Source organism: Neodiprion lecontei, chromosome 5 (assembly GCF_021901455.1).
Source record: "Neodiprion lecontei isolate iyNeoLeco1 chromosome 5, iyNeoLeco1.1, whole genome shotgun sequence".
Lineage (NCBI taxonomy): Eukaryota > Metazoa > Arthropoda > Insecta > Hymenoptera > Diprionidae > Neodiprion > Neodiprion lecontei.
The window spans coordinates 31372156-31393469 of NC_060264.1; the positions used below are offsets into that span (position 1 = coordinate 31372156).

Sequence of the window (21314 nt, forward strand, 5' to 3'; positions counted from 1 at the left end):
TTGACCGCAGCGTATTGGGACTGCGCCCAATCGATTTCTCTCGCAAAATTACGTCGGAATGGTGCCAGAACGAATTCAGTCCAGCACTTTTCGAAATCGCGAAAATTTTCACCAAAAATGCAAAGGGGTTAGCCTTTCTCTTCATTTTTTGAGCCGAAAATTTTGGTCCCAGATTCGATTTCTAACACGCTCCCCCGACTAATTGGACGCTCAGGAACTCAGAAAACGCAGCGAAAAGAGCGTGGGATCAACAGGAGAGAAGTAACAAAGAAAATTCTTCTTTTTTTGGCTGTAACTTTTGATGCGTTGATCGCAGCGTATTGGGACTGCGTCCAATCGATTTCTCTCGAAACAATTTGTTCATGTAGTTCACCTAATAGTTTATTCCAGTATTATTCAAAATCCTCCAAACTTCGACTGACAAACTCCAAGAATCTCACTCATTTGCTCTCCGTGAAGAGGGGGGAAATTTTTAATACTGGAATTGATTTTCATCCCTGTATACAGCAACGAAACGACAAAATTGAGTACGTCGATAAAAGAAATCCACTTCAATTAAAACGAATGGAAAAGTCTTACGCCCGTTTCCTCCGACAAAGTTTAAACGGCGTTCAATTTTGTTAGTATAGTTTGGCGATAGGCTGAACTTAGTTTAAACTTCGATTAACGTCGGACGAATTCGACCTTATACACTAATTCTTTTGAATTCAGAGAGGCACATTATGAAACATGCTCTGCGCCTGACCATCTAAACTCCATCCAGGCGGAAGCGTGGTTGGAATCGTGTTCACAACAGCTGGTTTCCCCATGCTGTTTCACGGCTTTATCGGTGTACGTGCGATGGCCGATGATCGAGCGGTAGTTGGAGGGGAAACTCGACTGGATATGAGCGTTCTCACTTGCTGGCCGTCGTCGCTTCGTTGTAAAGTTTCCACCGTTAGCGGCCTGGCAGGCAATCGTGTGTGTGAAATCGCGTTTACTCGAGCCGAGCCCAGGATTCGTTCGCAATCGCAATGCTGCGGTTTCAATTGTTGTCCCGGTAATATCGCTGCCTCGAATAATAGTGCTTGCGTCGATGACTGGTGATCCAGCTGTGTGAGATTAATAACAGAGTAATCGCCTGTCGAAGTATCGCCAATATGTGGAGTCCGACGCACGTTCAAGTGACAGGTAGGTCAGGCAAACGCGTTTCATGTTTATCATCGCATTTACCGTAATGATAATTCACACCGTTATATATACATATCTCCACTGTCAGCTATCTGTTATGTAAAATTGAATTTCGAATGTATTATCGCAACGCACAATTACGCCGTGTTCCAAGAATGCGCCGTTCTGCCTGCCGTCACCGTTTAACGGTATTCGACTTGTTAGTTAACTCATTCGTTTATTTACTATTGAATGGAAATATTGTCGTACACCGCCGCTTGTGCATCATCACTCTCGATCATTTATGCGTTCAATTGTTTTACGATTACACGTCTGCGTGTAACGTTTTTAAGCTTTACTTCCTGAACGCACCTCGGGATCTCTACGATTAAATATACGTCGAGTTATTCTTGTGTGCTGCATTCCTAACTCATCCGTATACCGTAGGCACGATAATGTAGGTCGAGCAAAATTACTAACATCTAAATTCTTGCTTAGTATAAATGGTGAGAATATTGTAAAATTTAGACGCTCCTTATCACATCTCCTATTACCCGTATTATAATCTCTAATTAACTCTATGTTTATTTTATATTCCACAGTCCAGAGAGCCAAAGGATTACTCACTAAAGGAAAAAACAGTAAGACTGCGCTATCTTTATTTCACATTCATTTTTATCTCATGCTTTATTTTCAAATATTTCTGTTTCTTTTTTTTAATTATATTTTGCTACTGAAGTCATCCCCACACCTTTATTATTATAATCGTAATGACTGTTAGTTGTTCATTACCATACAAGGTATTTTCATTGGAAACCTCAATGTGTATAACTATACACATGCATGAATACATATGTATACTTTAATTAGATTACCAATTGCCCGTAACACGAGCGGAGCATAAGGCACCATGTCTGACCCCACAATTAACCCTGTTGTGTAGTTGAATAACCATCATTTGATAAATTGTTCAGAAACCAACGACTGCTTCGTGACTATTGCGCTTGGAAAGGAAAAGTACCAGACTTCGGTGAAGGAGAAGGTACCAGATAACGTAGAATGGCACGAAGAATGCGAACTCCAAATACCCCAGCAGGGCAACACGGCCGAAGTTGTCCTCACAGTGCTACACAGAAACTTTTTAGGAGTAGACGAATTTCTTGGTATGGTCAACATACCACTTTCGACTTTTGACGTTTACGAAAGACCGAAAAATAGATGGTGTGTATTTGCACAATCTTATGCCCACAAGAAAATAGACTTACACTGTATGAAATCTAGTCGTTCTTTGTAACGAGCCGCTAAGTTTAACTTTGAATTTTAGGTATGTTCTTAACACAAAGCCAGGTAAAGAAAATACAAAGGAGAGAGGTGAATTGGAGGTAAAAATCGGTTTTATAGTGAAAGCAGGAAGTCTGATGGATCTGAGTAAGAAGGAAAGGCACAAAAGTTCCCTTGGCCAATTGTCTTCGGCAGCTCACTCGATCGGTGGTAGTTTGCTGAGTATTGGAAGTTTGGAGAAACGCAAGGGATTGAAAAAGCTAGCGAAATCAATCGGCAACAAAGTAAAAGGAAAGAGCAAGTCAAAGCTTGACCAAAACGGGTTAGATGAAAGTGAAGAACATGAAATACGACCATCCAAACAGGAACCTGGAGAAGCAGATCCTGGTGTGATAAGCGAAGACGAGGACGAATTCACGGTAATAAAGACTGCATCTTTTGTTTCACACATTCATCAATTTTTTCGATCTGTTTAATTGAATCATGAATATCTCTCATGTTCCCAGTTCGACGATTTGTCCCACAAAAGTTCTGCATCGTCTCTGAATGCTCCTAACAATGGCGCACCTAGCGAGCCACAAACAACACCTCCAATTACGGCAGTGTCAGCGCCAAACAAACCGCCCCGCTACACTGCACCAGCTCAGCCTCCTCCATTTCCTCAAAATACGAATGAGGATGAATGGGGTCAGAAATTGTATGGAAAGCACGGAAGCAGTACGCTGAAAAGGTAAATATTTAAACCTTGATCAATATTCTTTCGTCAGTCAAGTATTTGTGAACATTGAAATTTTTTTTAAATTTATATCTCATCACAGATGGGAAGAAAAAACTAAACCAAAGATACAAATCGACGAGCCAAGAGAAGAGAGGGAAGATATATCCTCTAACATTTTCAAAGCCAAGGAGTTTACTGAGCCTCCATCCCCTGCGCCAAGGGACATTTTTATAACTACAAAAAATACCAAGGAAGAAAAACTGCCAGTTACCAAATCGCAAAAAGATGAAAAACTGGTGTTAAATACAAAGAATTTGAAGGATGACAAGTCTCAAGCCCGAAGTCCGAAGGAGGAAAAACATTCTAAGAAAGATAAAAAGAAAGATAAGGAACAGAAGAACAAAGACTCGAACGACTGCGGACTCTCATCAGAGAGAATCATTATCGGTGGTGAAGATTCTGTAAGAAATCTTGCCCCGAAAAGCCGATTATCTAACGAGATATTGAGCCAATTCGACGGAAAATCTCGAGAGGTATGCTAAAAAAATTTTTCTCCAATTAAATGATTAAGTTGAAATGTTTAATTTAATTTTCTGTCAGGATTTGATCGAGCTGACGCTACAGCTACAGAGAGAAGTTGCGGACAAGAAGAAAAGGCTTGGTGACCTAGAAGATTACATAGATTCCCTTTTACTTCGCGTAATCGAAAGCTCTCCCCGATTATTGCAAAACCCTTACCAGTCTCAAAGGCGTTTGTCGTCGCCCGGTCACCAATAGCTTCCATATTTTTATAACACAAACTGGTAATTTTCAATATATTTATTTACTTCCCGTTGCGCCTGATTAATTATAGACCGCTTTTTTTAACCACTAGATATTCGATTTGTGTGACCAATCGGTATTGTTTCTCAGAGTAATGAGATTCTATTTTATTCTATTTTCATAAGCTTTACCATGTATATTACTCGACGGGTTCGTGATTTATTTGTAATAATTTTCATTAGACATTAGGCGGTCGTATTACGGATTAAAATCTGGCAATACTGAGTTTCTCTTTTAACTTTCAACCTTCGTTTTCTATTTCCCCTTGAAGAAATCATTAGTGTAGGGCAGAATAGAAAATCTTTTATAACGTTATAGACATGTATTTATTTATGACTAACTACGTGTAAAACGATCCGTTGTGTCTAATTGTAAGACAAAAGAACTTAGTTTTTTGGGGTGCTTGTTTATAAATTCGTCACTTTACGCGTCTTCCCGAGAGAATATTATCTCCAAAGGGATTTCAAAAACGTAACAAACTGAAAACAAACCAAAACTATTTCATTCTGATGAGAAAAAACTTCAATTTTCTATCAACGGTTGAACTAATAATTAATCCCTTCACAGTGCACAGTTCAACTTCGTTATTTTCGAAGAGTTTGTGACGAGTAAAAATGAAATTAAAATTTAGAATAGTGGAAAATAACTACCTAATTGACTCGCCTTTCGGCTTGATTCATCTCCGTCCACATATTGAATTCTCTCACCTTCCCTCCTCCCCCTCTGCCCCAAAGAAATAACAAATAGAGAGCGAGGGAAGTAAACGTGCCTTAGGTATAATAAGATTTAATTCAACATAACAGTGTTGACGATGATAATGATAATATTAGAACAAAAACAAACGATTATATTTTATATCAATACAATGATAATAATAGGAAATACCCTAAATAATGTTTGTAAGCAGGAAAAGTTTTGGCGCGGTTTCACCCATGCGACCTATACACAACGCTACACTCTTACATCATTTCTAATTAGACTGGATGTAAACGTACTTATTAGACAGTTAAAACGTATTAACATTGAAAGAACAATTCCTTCTCTCTTATGCACTTATAAAATTCTAAAATATTTCTAACAGCAATAAAAATTGCCAATTACAATAGTGACGACCAATTTTACAATGGTTACGTTGCGTTATGCATAGCTTTAAGAAATTGAATGGAAAATTAATATATATATATATATATCAATAACGATAATAAAATTTTTTCGACAAATCATCAACAATTTATTTATTACACGAGGTGAAAAAAACCTTTCAACTTTCCGCAATGTTTTCGTATATCTCGTTTTGTCGTTTCGGCCCTTCGTTTGATGCGGAACTTAGTTTGTTATTTATGCTTTCCAAATCTTGTAAACCTTGTTCGCTGAACTGAAAATTGATTTTGTTGGGTCCCTCGGTGTAGCGTTCCGCGGATTCGCTGTTGTTCCTATTTCTTTGATCAGCTTTCATCGTCTCGAGTATTTTCGGCGTCCGTTTAATGAATATATGCGTTCGGCATACTACTAAAACGACGACTATGATCATCAAGAACAATATCAGCGACGTTAACGCGCCGACTATCCAACCGAGTCTTGCATCTGCAACGAAACAATCGTAGCCTGCTGTAGCTATTCAATGTATTTAGTGGCGACAAACTGCGTAACTAATATTATATTTTTTTGCATAATCACCTGTTGACGTGCTCAAAAGCACAACCGTGGCTGATCCCAATTCTGTATTTCCGTGCGCGTTGCCGCCGGTAAATCTGCACGTCCATTCGCCGAGGTCATGATCGTCGAGCTTGAATTGCAACACGCAAAGTCCGCTGGTGTAATTCATCTGAACAGCGTATCTATAAAACGCCAATTTACCGCATCGGTGATCGTCGACACAATTTATCCTCAGTTGTTTACTCGTTTTTAGGTTTACGTTTCGTTTTCGTTTAGCATAATTGAACAAAAATATATCAACCACTCGAGGTGATTTTTAGAAAGTGAAAAGCTTATACTTTTCATTCTCGTCACTTAGTCATGATTCTTCCAATTCAAATAAAAACTTCTATCGAATAGTTACACAGATACGATCGACTCGAGCTTGCAAGATATTTTGCTCACCGTCCAAAACGGCTTACCTTGAATTTTTAGATGAATTAGTTTAAAAATAAAAATCCCTATCGAATAGTTACCCAGATACGATTAATTCAAGCTTGCAAGATATTTTGCTCACCGTCCAGAACGGCTTACCTTGAATTTTTAGATGAATCAGTTTAAAAATAAAAATCCCTATGGAATAGTTACAGAGATACGATTAATTCAAGCTTGCAAGATATTTTGCTCAGCGATCAGAACGGCTTACCTTGAATTTTTAGATGAGTTAGTTTGTCGCAGATGGACGTTTGGGGAATGAAGCCAATGACATTGAGCTTTCGGAGGCACCGGTCGTAATCGGCAAGCTAGACTAATCTTTTCATGGGGTGTTGTCCAGAGCGCGATCATCACTGGTTCTATAAAAATGACAATCGTTAAATCGAATCAATTTAAATACATACCATCATCGTTCGTACTTATCTTATTTTATATTCCCAGTCACCGCGAGTAGAAAGCTTTGAAATGCACCCAGCTCTTCTTCATGGCCATGGATATGAATACATAAATGTGTACACATACGGATTACTGATTGCGCCTATACCCAGAAACCATTGTATACCATGGTGCTTGTTCGTGATGAAAGCAATATGTATGATCAACTACGTTACGCGAATATCGCACGAATTATACATTAAACAGGTAAATGAAGTTGCAGCAATGAAAAGATAGTAGACGAGCGTTTCCACATGTTTATTAACTATCATATTCAGTATTTTACATTACACATTTTATTAGAACATTACGTGCATATCACACTTTTCTCATTTCGTTATACCCTTGAGATTGTACGAAATGAATTAACTAACGATTAAAATCCTTGGATCATATTGATATGTGTTATATAATAATGTTATATATCTGTACCGCAGATTTGTGGCCAAGCATGAACTGAACTATAGGCATAACATGTGATGATCCCGAGTTTGTGTTTTCCTTTATTTGTTGTTTCAAAGTTTTGATATCCATCCCTTCGACAACGTGCAAAGTGTATTTTTTTTTATACATAATATAGGTATGTGTTTCGTTGTGGAATGTCTGCAGAAACAAGTCTTACATTATACGTGCGTGGTGCATGATCAAACTGCAGCTGAGTGCACCTGCGTAACTTCAACATGAACAAAATTAGTTTCTGACAATTGACACGTGTATCTTATACATTTAATAGTGCCAGTATTTTTTACTTAAGAGTCACTTTGGTGAAAATTAGTTCCATCAAAGGTTTTCGTATCTATGCACACATATGTATTTCCCAATCAGTGGTTTTCCTTCATCAAAAACATATATCATAATTCACCAGAAAAATTTATTGCCTTAAGATTATCATACTCGAATCTATCCGCATCTACTGATCTCTAATATTAAGCAAAAATTTATTTACATGGTGATTACTCATGCAAATGGCAAAGTGAACATATTGTGACAAATGTAATGAGATAATCCGTGTCGCAATGCACCCATACAAACGACGATATTTACTATTGAGTCGAAACTCTAAGACTGGAACTTTGTTTTAACTGTTATACGGCAACATGCTAACGATGAAGATTTTCATTTATGACGCTAACCGATGTATATTTTATACCTACCGGCATTATGGACGTCATAATCAATACAGATTAAATAAATACGAGAAACAAAATGAAATAAAATGATAAGTAAATAGACGCACTTAAGTATGACTGACGCAAATCTGTGATGTATAGTTGCATGTATGAATAATGTCATTACAATATGTATGTACACATACATGTGTAATGTACCCGATTCACTGCACCATCATTATTCATGTATTCACTATGCTACCTTACCTCGCTGATCAGATTTGGGAACCTACAAGTTATGTATAAAGTAGATTAATTCTCAGTGGATGTTTAACACAAGACTGAATTTAACGTATGATTAAATATCACTTATACGGTAATGTAAAACAATAATACCAACAATAATAATAGAACTAATTTGTCATAAGCATCTGTGTTTTTTCGCATCATAATGATGCATAATCACGCGTTAAAAGCGCAGAATTTTTTTTTTTTTTTAATAATATTGTAATAGAAACGATTTGGTTCATGGTTCACTATGCGAATAATTCGACAAAATAATTAGTTTACAATAATATATAGTTTCGACTAGGAACCCCTTGCCGTTAAATACAACATAGTGATTATTATACGTCCATGCAATATGGATGCATATAATAAAGAAAACTATATATATTTAAATAATTATCTATTATACACACAAAAACTTTCAATCGCTTATCACTCGTCGCGTTCTGATAAAATATAGCTACATTGCGACTACATCGCGATACGAATTGAAATAAAGAATGCTCTTATTTATCATTGTGACACCGGACACGGAGACACAAACTATTGACAATCGATATGTTTAATGATAATCAGAAGGGTACACATATACAAATATGTATATCTGTATAGTTATTTTGCGAGTTGCAACAATACTGTGATGCATAAATGTACCCTATTTACATATATAAGTGCGAAAAAACACATTTATCCGCAATATTGGTGATCTATGTATCGATTTATGAAGGTCTCCCTTTTTTTCTAACACGGCAAGATAATTACATGTATAGTCTATGTATATATATTTGTATATCTACACTATACGTATAAAGTATGTGTATCATAAATTCATTCGAAAATCGATTTTTTTTTCTATATAAATATGTATCTAATACCCTAATTACATACATGTATCTGTATGTATTTTTATTTTTTTTTTCGTCCAAACGCCGATCCGCAAAAATCTCAGTTTTCTCCTAATAATAGTAAATGCAAAAATCAATCTGACAATTACTAACGATAATAACTAGTAAGAAATCGTATGGATAATAATGACAATGAATTACAATAATGAAACGATGCCGATAACAGTAGTGACGATACTAATACAAATAATAATAAAATAACAATAATAATAATGATAGGGATATTAATAGTAATATTAATAATAATAATAATAAATGCAAAATTTAATCATTTATGGCAATAGTCTAGGAAGTTTACTTTTGGCGTTATAATAATTTGCCACGCTGATCAACGAACCTATAAAAATCACAAAAACAAGAATATTGATCCTTGAGATATTTTATCGAGACGACGTTATTCATAAGATATAAAAAAAAATGAAGATTATAATACAACCCAGAATGGAGATAGCATACTCGAAAGTATAATAAAAAAAATCCGGTTTTATTCTTAACTAATAATAATTAACGGCATTTTAATAAATTTATTTTTATGTCAATGCCGTAATGCAGGTGTCAATTTCAACGTGTGATAAGAGCAGACAGCAATAGATTTTTCACTAAACGTAAATTTATTTACATTCACCACGAATGCACACGCACTATACACCAAAGGATATGAATCGACATTTATCGATTATGCCAGTACTGTAGAAATGGGAAAACTCTGAATTTTCAACGATTTTAGTCGCGGATTGAAGATTGCTGAGACTAAAGTCGCGAGGTGGACCGTTAATTGGATCGGTCCGCCATTATGGCGTATTTAATGTATAGTTTAAATCTGGATTTTTAGCACGCATATTTTGTCCCCGACTTTGACAATAATTTAAACCAAGCTGTAAGGTAATCACACGGAGTTACGGTTAAAATTTCTTCCTCTATGTGAAAACGTCTGCACCGTCCAATCTATGGAGGGTAGAGGTTAGGAGAAGTATCTCATATTCGTTTTCATCTGAAAACGTGTCGATCTTCCGATTTCGATTAAATCAATTCAGGTACGGGTACCTGATTACCGGTATTAAACTCTAAAATCAACCTCCAGTCGACACCTGTACATATACGACGATCGTTTGACTCTCTATAAACCCGGGGAATGGATTATTCTCTAGGATTCAATGATACCTGGTTGAAGTAAGCTCAGCTTCGCTGGGGGTGCATCCGTGTAATTTTGACGGCCACGTATTCTCGCACCGCAAGTCCAAAGTCCCTCTTGTTCGGCAAGGGCGTGACTGAGCCGCACGCTGCAATCTCTGCTCTCGACACCAGCCGCGGGAAATTGTTTAACGACCACTGTTGTATTCGAATTTTCCGGCGTCAACGACCATCGGCATTGTTCAACCCCTGACGAGGTGACGCACCGCAAGAGAACGCTACCACCGGAGGATATTTGAATGTCCTGCGACAACTCGGAAAACTTCACCTCGTCTGCAACAAAATTTATGATATGAGAATGAATTCGCTCAGAGAATTAGAAAAAAAAGGCTATTCGATACACGACTATGCGAAGAACCATTGCAACGTAGTACGTACCAACTTCGAATACGGTAAGTTTGACCAAGGGTGAAGACTGCATTGCGTTTTGCGATGGTAGATAGACTTGACAAGCCCATAAGCCTTGTTGCTCCCTGTAGACCTGAGGCAGCGAAAGACTGCAATCGCGACCCAAGTCCCCCTTGCTTGCGAATTCTTCAACAACAGTCTCAGCGTCGCTACCAGTGAGTGGTTTCCAAGTCCAGGCGCATTTCTCGACTCTGACATTCGTAATGCAATTTAAATTTGCCTCGGTACCAATTGGCACTGACGTGTCTTCCGGCGTCACAACGAAGCTCACTTTGGCTGATTGAGAGTGAGAGAAAACGAGGAGTCGAATTTTTAAATACTGTTCAAAACCTTGACCAAGACCGTACGCAACATTACTAAAACAGTTGTACTCCTTTACCTGGTGGTAATAGCGTCACGACTGCAGGAGGAGCCTCGTGCAAAACACCATCCGGTGTTAACTTGACCCCGCAAGTCCACAGACCCTCTTCTTCGTAAAGAATATTTTTGAACCTCACCGAACAATCGTGATCGCTGTCTTTGCTCGGTGAAAATTTCTTTACCGTGATTGGATTTTTGCTGGAATTGCTCGGTTTCCATGACCACTCGCACCGCACAACTGGTTTGTTTATTGAACACCTGAGTAGTACGGTTTCACCGGCAGCTATTTGTATGTCGCGAGAAAGTTGGACAAATTCGACTGTAAATCATAAAATGACATGATTTTCTTTTTCTTCAACCTGAATTAAAAACGTCATAAATGTCACTGTGCAGCGATATTATACGATCTTTAAATCATGTTAGCGTACCTTCCGAGATGAGGAAACGAATGGGACTCGATTGCGCGAAAGTTGAATTTGGATTGACGCGTGCGCCGCAAGTCCAGTATCCTTCCTGTTCCGGTAACACATTTTTGAATTTGATACTACAGTCACGGCTGTCGTCGCCGAATGCTGGGAACCTTTTAACTTCCAAATTCCACGGCTGGGATTGATTCAGCTGTCGCCACGACCACTGACACTCTTTTACCGAGGTCTCGGTTCTGCACGTTATTTGGGTCGAAGATCCAACAGGGGATTCAACGACTGTCGGGCGCTGGATGAAAGTAATCGGCAGCTCTGTTAATTCGAAAACAAACGGGTGAAAATTGTTTCGAACATTCAATACCAGATGGTGAGGATACCTCTTATTGCATGGTCCGCGTTTTATCGCGTGTATAATTGAGTGCTGTTTAATCGACTTTTGTAAATCAACAAAACGTTTATCGTGTCACGTGTATACGGACATGAAGTAAATTCAACAAGCTTACCGTGATCGCTGCTAATTATGGTCAACTTCGCTGGTTCCGTGCTTATAAGTTCTGCCGAGTTTGACTGTCGAACGGCACACGTCCAGTATCCAGCCTGTTCGTGTTTAGCGCTTGAAAACCGCACCGAGCAATCGTTACTGTTGTTTCCAAATGCCGGAAATTTTCGTATTGGTAGAGACTGCGTCAACGGTGCTGACGCTGTCGACGAATTTTGATCATCCGGCGTTACTGAAAAAGATACATAGTTTCAAGACATGTTTACCAAGCGGAAACGGTGAGACCGAGCAGACTGAGTTGACGACTGCGCATGCGCAAAATAATTCACCTCTATTGGTGGCGAAATAGCAATGCGACCATATTTTTATCTACAAAACAGTGGGGCCAACTTAATCAAAACGAGGCATGAGATGTCAAACTCTCCTGGGTCAAGCGACTGAAATCAAATCGAAATTATATTGGTAAAATGACTTATAGCAGTCATCGGTCATGAGTCAGTTAAGAATAAAAGTTCCCGAAGCGTTATCGAATCACTAAACAGAAAGTATTTGAGATCCACTTGACCTAAAAAAAACTCGCACCGCCGATACAATACCCCATAAGCCGTATTTGGCAGCTCAAGTTTAACAAGGTGGCCAGCCTGCATGAAAACTCCACAAAGTTCGCGCTTGCGCGGTCTGATGCGCAATCTGCCAAGTTTCACGGGTTTCTGTCAGTACAGTAATATCGTGGATATACGGCCACTATAGAATGCTAAGATTGTGATGTATAGTTGTTGGTGAGAATGAAATGTATAAAAAAAAAAAAATGACAATCGGTTGACATCCTCGTTCGCCACGCAGGTGTTCGTGAAGTATAGATGTAAGGTATTACATAGGTATTATGCGCACTGGTATACATGGGTCTAAAACTCGTTAGTTCATTGCACCATAATCCTGCACGGGTGAGTCTTTGGGTCGTTGACAATTCCCTCGATGATCGTTTAAGGACTGAATCAAGGTTGTTTCAAGGTATCTCGGTTTATAAATAGCGTGAAGTTGTTCTACTGGTTGCCGGTTGCAGGGAGCCGATAACGTACTCACGGAGTGACCCGTTTCTAACTTCACTCACAATCAGTCGATCCGTGGACCCGTTTTGCCACATCCCTGGCCTCATGTCCGTGGGAAGCCATAATTTTTCAGCTTCCAATAAACCGTTTTATCCCATCGATTCTCCTTATCAATATTTCGCATCGAAGCATACTTATAATAAGGAAAAATCTACTCACTGGTGGATATTGTCGGTATTTCGCTCATGTCGGGCAACGGTAAATGTCGAGGCGGTAATGGCTGCCAGGACCATTGGCATTCTGCAACCGGATTTACAGTCCTGCATGGAAGAAGTACCGACGATCCAAGCTTACTCTCGGTGTGAACAGGGACATCCGAAAAGGATATTTGCACAGGCGGTATGTCAGTTGCCGGATTAATGTCGTCGATAATACTGGCGATCAATTCTGTTATCGCTAGTATACTCGGCGACTGCGTCGTAGACTGATTGTCGATCGTCACAGTACCGGAAGCGGAAGCATCCTCCTCCGGCATCGGATGCCCTGAAAGAAAAGAACCAATGTATGGTTAAGTGAGGCAAAACATTTCGTGCTATTTTATTTTTAATATTCTTCAGGTTTACATGTAAAGAATGAGGCTAACAGAATTTTGGACTAATTTCCTTTGCGTTTCATCGCCACTGCGCAGCAAATAGGTGGCGAGGAAAAATTACTTGAGCCAATTGCGCAAATTTTTCTTTGCAACTCTCTTTGAATGGATTTCGCAGAATTCATTGTTGAGGATTATTTTATGTCTGACCAAACACTGTGCCAATTATCGCACTTCGGGTCAAGGAAAAAGCCTCGCAACTTCAGAGACACCAGGCAATTGTTTGCAGTGGTCGTTCAAAAAAAATTGTCCACAACCACCGCAGCTTCTTCTTTTAGGTATTGTATTGATACGGCCGAAATGAAATGAGTCAACGTGAAAATAATCCTTTGGGTACAACTTAATTATCGCATATTACGGTGCGATTGAAAGAAGCTGGTGACACCGTATCGCGCGATATAATATGTGTGTCAGTAAAATCGTTTGTAGCATTGAGGTAGGTACGCAAGTATCTTCACGTTATACGAATTTATGACGCGTTCCAATTGTCGCCGTGTAAAGCAACTTTGGATATATGTGGCACGTACGTAGCTCATTGTTCAAAAAATAGGAAAAATGTTTTAGTCTTGTTGCTATTGCTAGACAGTGTAACATACATACAGGGCTCATATTCACCTCGGTATATCCAATACACTAAACTTTCACAATGTTGAAAATAATTTGTGTGTATAAGCCGGTAAGTATTTCGTATGTATATTGCACCTGCATTGTATATTGATAATAAATTTTACTGAAATTCTGTTTCAGGTGAATCTTAATTTTTTAAATAAAATTGACTCTGTTCACCTTGACTATGCAGAAGATTATCTGTCTTTAAAAATTTATTGTTATTCATTTTCAACGTATGTTCCTTGCCGCGGAACATTCTGCCGAAAATGTTAAAATTAACATATTTTTTTACAACGGTGTACACAGGCATATGTATATTAATGTATAAATAATTGCATTGAGTCAGGGTACCGAAACTGAATATGCACCATCGTCGATGTCGTTTCACTTTGTCTATATAGGTGCAGTGCAACATATATACGTACAACACAAGCGACATTGTCCTTAAGTTATGTGACTTGGTCGGTGACGTCGTAAGGTCGTTCTCACTTCTCATTAAGAAATCCATTCTTGTTCTTCTTGCAGCCTTTACGACGCGTTCGCTACCTCGCCGTCGCCGTAGCGAAGCGCATTAAATGACGCTTGTATACGATAGACAGTTACAATAATTTATTGTACAAAATGCGTTATATTACAGTGAGTATGATAAAACTAAAACTGATGTTTCGTCTCCGTACTTATCATCAATTCTGACAGGCGAAAAATTTTCCTTCGTTCTTAACTTTCGGATTTAAAAATGGACCACTTAAGCTTATCATACACGTAACTGGATTTGGAGATGATTGAATAAAAATTCTGAAACTAAAAAATTTTCAACAGATAATGAGGGAGTGTCGACGGTTGGTTGTGAATTCACTAGAATTGACTAATAAACCTGCGAGATATACGGTGAAATTCATTTCTCGTGATATTGCGTGTGCATGATTTGAACAACTGTTGAAATGTCTTTCTGTATACCAGGAATCTTCTTCTTCGTGGAAAATCTTCGTCACAGATCTCCTCGCGTCTTACATACCGCGGTAATGATTCGACGGAGGTGTGACGTATTCTGAGAATACTTATAGAAATATCTGCGATTGTTCTAAGAAGTAATAACTAGGTGATAAATACACGCATTACGGCGATAGAATTCGGGTTTATAATATTTCTAACCAATAATTATATAAATCACGTCGTAGAATTTTGTCTTTAGACGGACAACTGACAGGTTAGAAAAACCGCTGAAAGATTTCGTCACTGCGCAAAAAAGTTTAACTCGAGTTCTATTTTGCGGATGGAACGTATGACGGAATGTTCGTACATCGTTCCAAAGTCCTTGACCGATGTGTAAAATGCTCCCGGAAGTAAGCCGCCGACTTGTTATCGAAAAGATTCATCATAAATTGTATGTATGCCTAAACATCTATTTTGCACGAGACTCCGAGAACTGTTCAATGCCAAAACACGCGGGGAATTTTTAAGTTTCCCGCCAGTAAATTTCAGGTCACGTGTGAACGTACATGTATACAGTATTTTATGTCCACAACGACAAGATTTTCGATTCCTAAAGCTGTTCGACAGCAACGTTTTCAACTATAAGACGAAAGAACGTACATACAATTGGGTTGAACCCCAAAAGTTTTTCTCATTTGTCCAATTTTTTAAAAAACCAATAAACGCGGTTCATTAATTCCGGGATTTGAGATGATATCGAAAATTTTCTAGATAATTTATTCAACATCATCAGGCCGTTATCCAACAACTTTCCACACCGAAGAAAATACACGTTTAGCATAAACGCCAATCCATTAAATTGTCCTGATCCGGGTTGTCTAACTATCCGATCTTAGATGGCGCCAGAATAGAGCGGGCACCGGTTTCCATTTGAATGAGATAGAAAGGAGACAGTTTCTACTATTCTCTCTTGATGAGCTAATTCATTCAGGAAACGTGTCCCTCTTTTTCTCCAACCAAATCTTCGTCTCTTTTTCATTTTCGTTTACCTCTCCAGCCGGTTCACTCGCACACGTAATACGAGCGCAAGTAGTAAGATTTTTTTCACAGATCCGCTTTCGCGGTTAAAAAGTGGACCGGATTGAACGTTGCCGCTGCTGCACATGGTGGGTTCTGTGAGTTCGTCGCGGTTAAACCTGTCGCAAATTTTCATTAGTATTCAACCGGTGTTCTTTGCGAAGCGAACGGAAAGACCGAACTTCCGTTTTAGCCAGCGGCTGCCTGGCTCGCGTACGTCTAGATTTACGAATAGGTATTCACATACATGTGGTGTCTATATAGGCGATGCCTACGTGCAAAGTTTTGACTATACACTGCGCTCGCGGACTGTCTAACTTTTGAATACACTGACTAACGATTAGCTTATCGATCATCACTCATTCAAGAGTCGTTTAAACTGTATAGTTTCCAGTCCAGGAACTTTTATTCGATTATTTCGATTCTTTGTATCCCGAAATGATACTTTCCGGGATCGCGGTTGCGGAGCGAAAACTACTTTACACTATCTGCTAGACTCATGATTCTGCGTTATTATCCATAAAACGGTACCTGTATTGCACAATATGGAACAGTTTATATCCGGTATTACATTTATTCGGGAGGTGATTTCTATTTTGTCAGAAACATTACATTTTTTTTTTCACCCGATAACAGACAAGTTATAAAATAACAATTTTGCAAGCAAAAATGTTTTCTTTCTCCCTCCTCCCTCTTCTCATCGAGGATAATATGCATAATATATACAGCACATTGAATACACGTGTATCCGTGAGCGCAAGTATGTAACGTCCATAGGTGGTTAAAATTAAACTGGAAATATTGCAGATTTTAGCGCCGATGACGCAATTGGTTGATTATGATGTTTCGGACAGAAGGCAACATTTCGTGACTCATCCTTTGGTTTATCATCATGTTCTTGCTGTATACCATTCGTATACCTACGTTAACCTTATTGCGCATGTATCTTTATGCGAAATTTAATTGAATATTATTTTTTTCCTGCATAATCGTCGTTTTGTACTAATATCCACAATTTGTCAATTTCGTCAAAGAAAATATGAACATTCACATATGCGATACCGTTGGTTGGGTACATATAAATATATATATACGTACTCATATACACTTATGTATGTTATACGTACAAACTTGAGACCGCAGCGTGATGCGAAGCGAAATTGGATAATTCTCTTGCTTGTTATTCTACAGGCATTTCGGATGAAAGTGAATTGGTGATTAACATAAATTTTGTAGAGGCAATAAAACGGCTCTTTTAAAGAGCCTAAGGAGTATCTGATATACTAGATTTCTTCGGCTCGTGTCGCTGCTATGATGTCTGTAGGCATGTACATACCTACATGCACATATATAAAAGAATCTCTTTACTGACGACAAATTATTACAAATGATATATAATTCTGTGAAAACTACCGTAGGATCTCTACGCAGAGTTTTTTACGCACAAAATTTGATTTTAATAAGTCATAACTCTTGACCGTGATACTTTTTATTGGAGAAAATGGTAATCGTATAATATTTTGTTACACTATACTTTTGCACATTCAGATAATTTTTAAAGTCAATCAAACTCTGGTCCGTTGATTAAAGCAACTTTGATTTTCACCAAAAAGCTATTATACGCCACCCGAAACTTTCTCTGAAGTTTCGTAATCCAAAAATTTTTCTCATCGGGAAATAGAGCCGCCTACTTTTTTTCACCAGTATTTAACAATTCGCTATCAGTGGAAGGCCGACTTTAAACAACATACACTTAAATAGGGGTATTATTTAAACAATTCGTTCAGGTTCGATAACCAGATGCTGTATCATTGACTACACGTTGAAAGACTTATTTACGCTTATTTGCATAATTCAATATTAAATACTGCAGTCGATATATGAGACAGAATAGAATTTGTCGCAACGATTTTATGACTCTAACAGTAATAGCAGAGAATGATGGGCCCTATTAAGTCGCTTAACCGACTATAAATACCCAATAAGTCTCTATGGCTGCAAACACTGTCAGACGCCAGCCTATTCACGTTATGTATATCTTCTAAATATAGAATTCATGTAAATATTCCTGCGCCCCGAGTCAACCTTCTAGTTTGATACTAATCGTGAGATCTACTAATGGTTTTTAAACATTTTTTTTTCTCCTCTTTCGCAGTGTCAGCGTATGTCCGTTTGTGTGTGTGTGATTCTCATTTCCTAAAGTATATACTTTCTTGACAGCTTTTTCAGCACACACGATATTACAGCGAGGTGATAGAATTTCGTGGTAATACGTGAGTCAAATATGAAAACAAAAGTGTGCGTTTATAAGATTAAAATTTTCATAATACACGATGAGTTCCCGGTTCGCGTGTCAGCCTTCGAACGTGATACCGTCAAACTCAAAAAACGCGCTTTCATAAAAATATTGTTTTTGCTACTTTAAGCTTCAAAGTCAAAGGGCGTAATTTGTCAAGACCCATTTGAATTTCACTATTTCACTATTCATCTGAAATCTGAAATTTTTCGTGGTATAATTCGTTCTATACCTTGAAGACAATTTTGCTATGGCGCGCAAAAATACCTACGGATGTATTGTACTTATTTATACGTTTAGAATAAACAATCAAAAGCGCGAGCGTAATTTATCGTTAAATTTTCTGCAACAGCCAAGAGGAAATACCGTAGAAGCACGTTAAAGTATGTATCCTTTATCCTGATGCAGGATTACGTAAGATCCGTTACATACTACAGTTACAATGTCAATTAGTCATTCGAACAATAATATACTATAATTACGCAAGTAATACCTAACCCGCGTTACATACACACATCTCCGTCTCCGTTTGAAGGAAAATTTCTGTACCTGTTAGAACATGCGGCTAGCTGCAAGTGTCTCTCAAGAAACAATGCGAATAAATTGCTAAACGGCATATAAATAATTCAATGAAACTATAATATAGTTGCCATTTTTCCCTCGAGCTGTATACGTATACTCTCGTAGATATATCATTACGCAGACGAAGTTGAGTGTTACATGAATCGATCGATACATAAAAATGAAAACAATAAAAGGAGGCAAACATCATGGTGAAAATGAAAACATTTTACAGTAAAATGCACGAATGCCTTAAATCTTCCGGCTAACTTGTTTTCGGTCCGAAACAAAATGCGCGTTCAATTCTATAATAATTATGTGACGATGACTGGCGATGCAGCTAACGTGAGAAAATATGATGCATTGTCGCATAATTCGTATAGAATCCAAGTCACATTTTGTTTCAAGTCGAAAACAAGTTAGCCGAAAGGTTAAGGCATTTACGCATTTTACCATAAGTGTAGAAATAAAATAACCGGCATGCTCAGCGCTGCGTAAGAAGAAGAGCAAACGTAGGCATGGCAAACAATAATAGTGCAGAGTTTATTGTACACAACGTAAACGATGTATATATGCTGTCAATCAATATGCTAGTAAAATACCGCATTGTGTGAATTTGTTAACAAGTGTACTCCGTATCCGCGACACACGTCACGCAAGTTTATCACTTTGACATAATTATGAGTCATTTGTGCCTGCATCGAACTCTCTGTGTATACAACACGCAACATTCTTCGAACAACGAATTTATCGCCAAGTTAAACGGGGATTTCGATTGCAAACACATAAGTAATCGGTGAAATAAAATACCAAGTTGCGCTTAAAAATTTTTCGATAATTTTCAACCAAGTTCGTATTCATACTCTCCTTGTTTTGCACACCTTCTATGGTTGGATAATTACTCGATTATTTAATCATATCATTCAATCATCGATATTTAATACCCGGTGTGATATAACATCCAGTCAAGTATACCTACTGTAATATTGTTACAATTACTCACCCAATGAATTATTCGTCAGTAGAGCGCAAGCCAACATCAGAAGAAACAAATACATTTTGGCGTGAGGATTCGCAGATGATGAATTAGCAGCGTTCCTTCCGGTGTTGATTAACGACCTGGATACGAGCATCGCGGTAATATTATTTACTTTTTAACTTCTTTACGTATTATACTTCTGCGCGGAAGACGTTGTTTTTTATGAAAACTTCAAGAGACTACAATGTTCATCGTTGTGAGGATTATATGGTATACTTTAAACGTGTGAAATGTGTGAAAAAATAAACAGTTATATTGTTTAAAGAAAACCGTCTCACTTCAATAATTTAAAACCTTTATATTTACAATTTAAAACATCAATCGAAACATTCAAGCATTTGCTTTTAAAACGCCTGTAAAGTCTAGGTTCAAGTTCACCTGCACTATCATGAGCTGCGGGTACACGTATATCGTTATACGTCGTTAATATCGGCTGCCGCATTTACTCACTAGCAGATATCTCCACATTTATTTCGCACAACAATCACCATAACAATTATACGATTATAATGAAGATATCGATAAGTCTCGGCGTTGTGTTCAACGATCATTCGAGTCGGCCTCGTTGCATATTCGAAATTTAAATTTCAACGAGAAACAAAACAACGTACGAAAATAACTGAATATTCTTCTTTTCTTTCTCAACAATTACAATAATTTAAAATACGACGAGCGTAGTATTATTATTGAAATTAAATTGTATGTAATTTAGTTACTTGTTTATTCAATATGACAATTGTATATCGTTACACGCGGCTTGAAGAAGAAATTTGAAATACAGGTATTTAAATGACATACGAAACCAATATTGTGCACATAACCGAACATAATTTTATTTTTCTTTAATAATTTAAAAAACAATTATCGTTGTTGTTAATTTCATTTATTTATTTTTTTCAACAAAATACCAACAACTGCGCTCCTGACGGACTTTTTATTACGGTTCGGTTAGTTGCAGCCGTTCAAGTCTGCGGACGAAACGGCGAGATTCGCGTTACTTAATGCCCGACGTCTTTCCGGGACGATTTTTCCGTCTTCGTGCAATCCGTTTGCTGTCCCTGAGCGCGACCAAAGCCCGATTGACTCGAAGGAGCCCCGAGTAACACTGCGTCGAATGAGTCGAATGAAGCAGTTCTAAGTGAACGTGGGTAGTACAGTAGGTACCAGGTAGAATCTTCTCTGTTCACGGGCACGAGACTATTTCAGACTTCTTTCACCGTTGTGTGTTTGTTGAATGTGCAGCAGCACCGGCATGGCACCGGGACACCGGTGGGGGGTTCAGTCGAGGAGTTCCTTCTACCTGCGCCAGCTCACTCGACGATGGTAGGGGAATTCCCCCTGTTACGCACGAGCCAATCGGTCCTACCGTACAGAGGAATTT

General features: G+C 38.2%; 2 protein-coding genes across 2 annotated transcripts; one reads left to right on the forward strand and one right to left on the reverse strand.

Annotated features, from left to right (window-relative positions):
- The first annotated feature begins 880 nt into the window (after positions 1–880).
- Positions 881–5042, forward strand: LOC107226859 (rab11 family-interacting protein 2). The gene is made up of 7 exons (XM_015667820.2): positions 881–1170; positions 1752–1790; positions 2124–2370; positions 2474–2849; positions 2937–3160; positions 3249–3681; positions 3749–5042. Exons 1-7 carry the CDS (start codon positions 1140–1142, stop codon positions 3923–3925), a joined length of 1527 nt encoding a protein of 508 aa, XP_015523306.2. The 5' UTR covers positions 881–1139; the 3' UTR covers positions 3926–5042.
- LOC107226851 lies at positions 4373–21213 on the reverse strand. Its single transcript, XM_015667808.2, has 10 exons — positions 19898–21213; positions 12989–13312; positions 11725–11952; positions 11225–11533; positions 10816–11115; positions 10407–10712; positions 9999–10301; positions 6312–6459; positions 5648–5808; positions 4373–5554 (listed from the first exon to the last, which is right to left on the reverse strand). Exons 1-10 carry the CDS (start codon positions 20025–20027, stop codon positions 5232–5234), a joined length of 2532 nt encoding a protein of 843 aa, XP_015523294.2. The 5' UTR covers positions 20028–21213; the 3' UTR covers positions 4373–5231.
- Between the last annotated feature and the right edge of the window lie 101 nt (positions 21214–21314).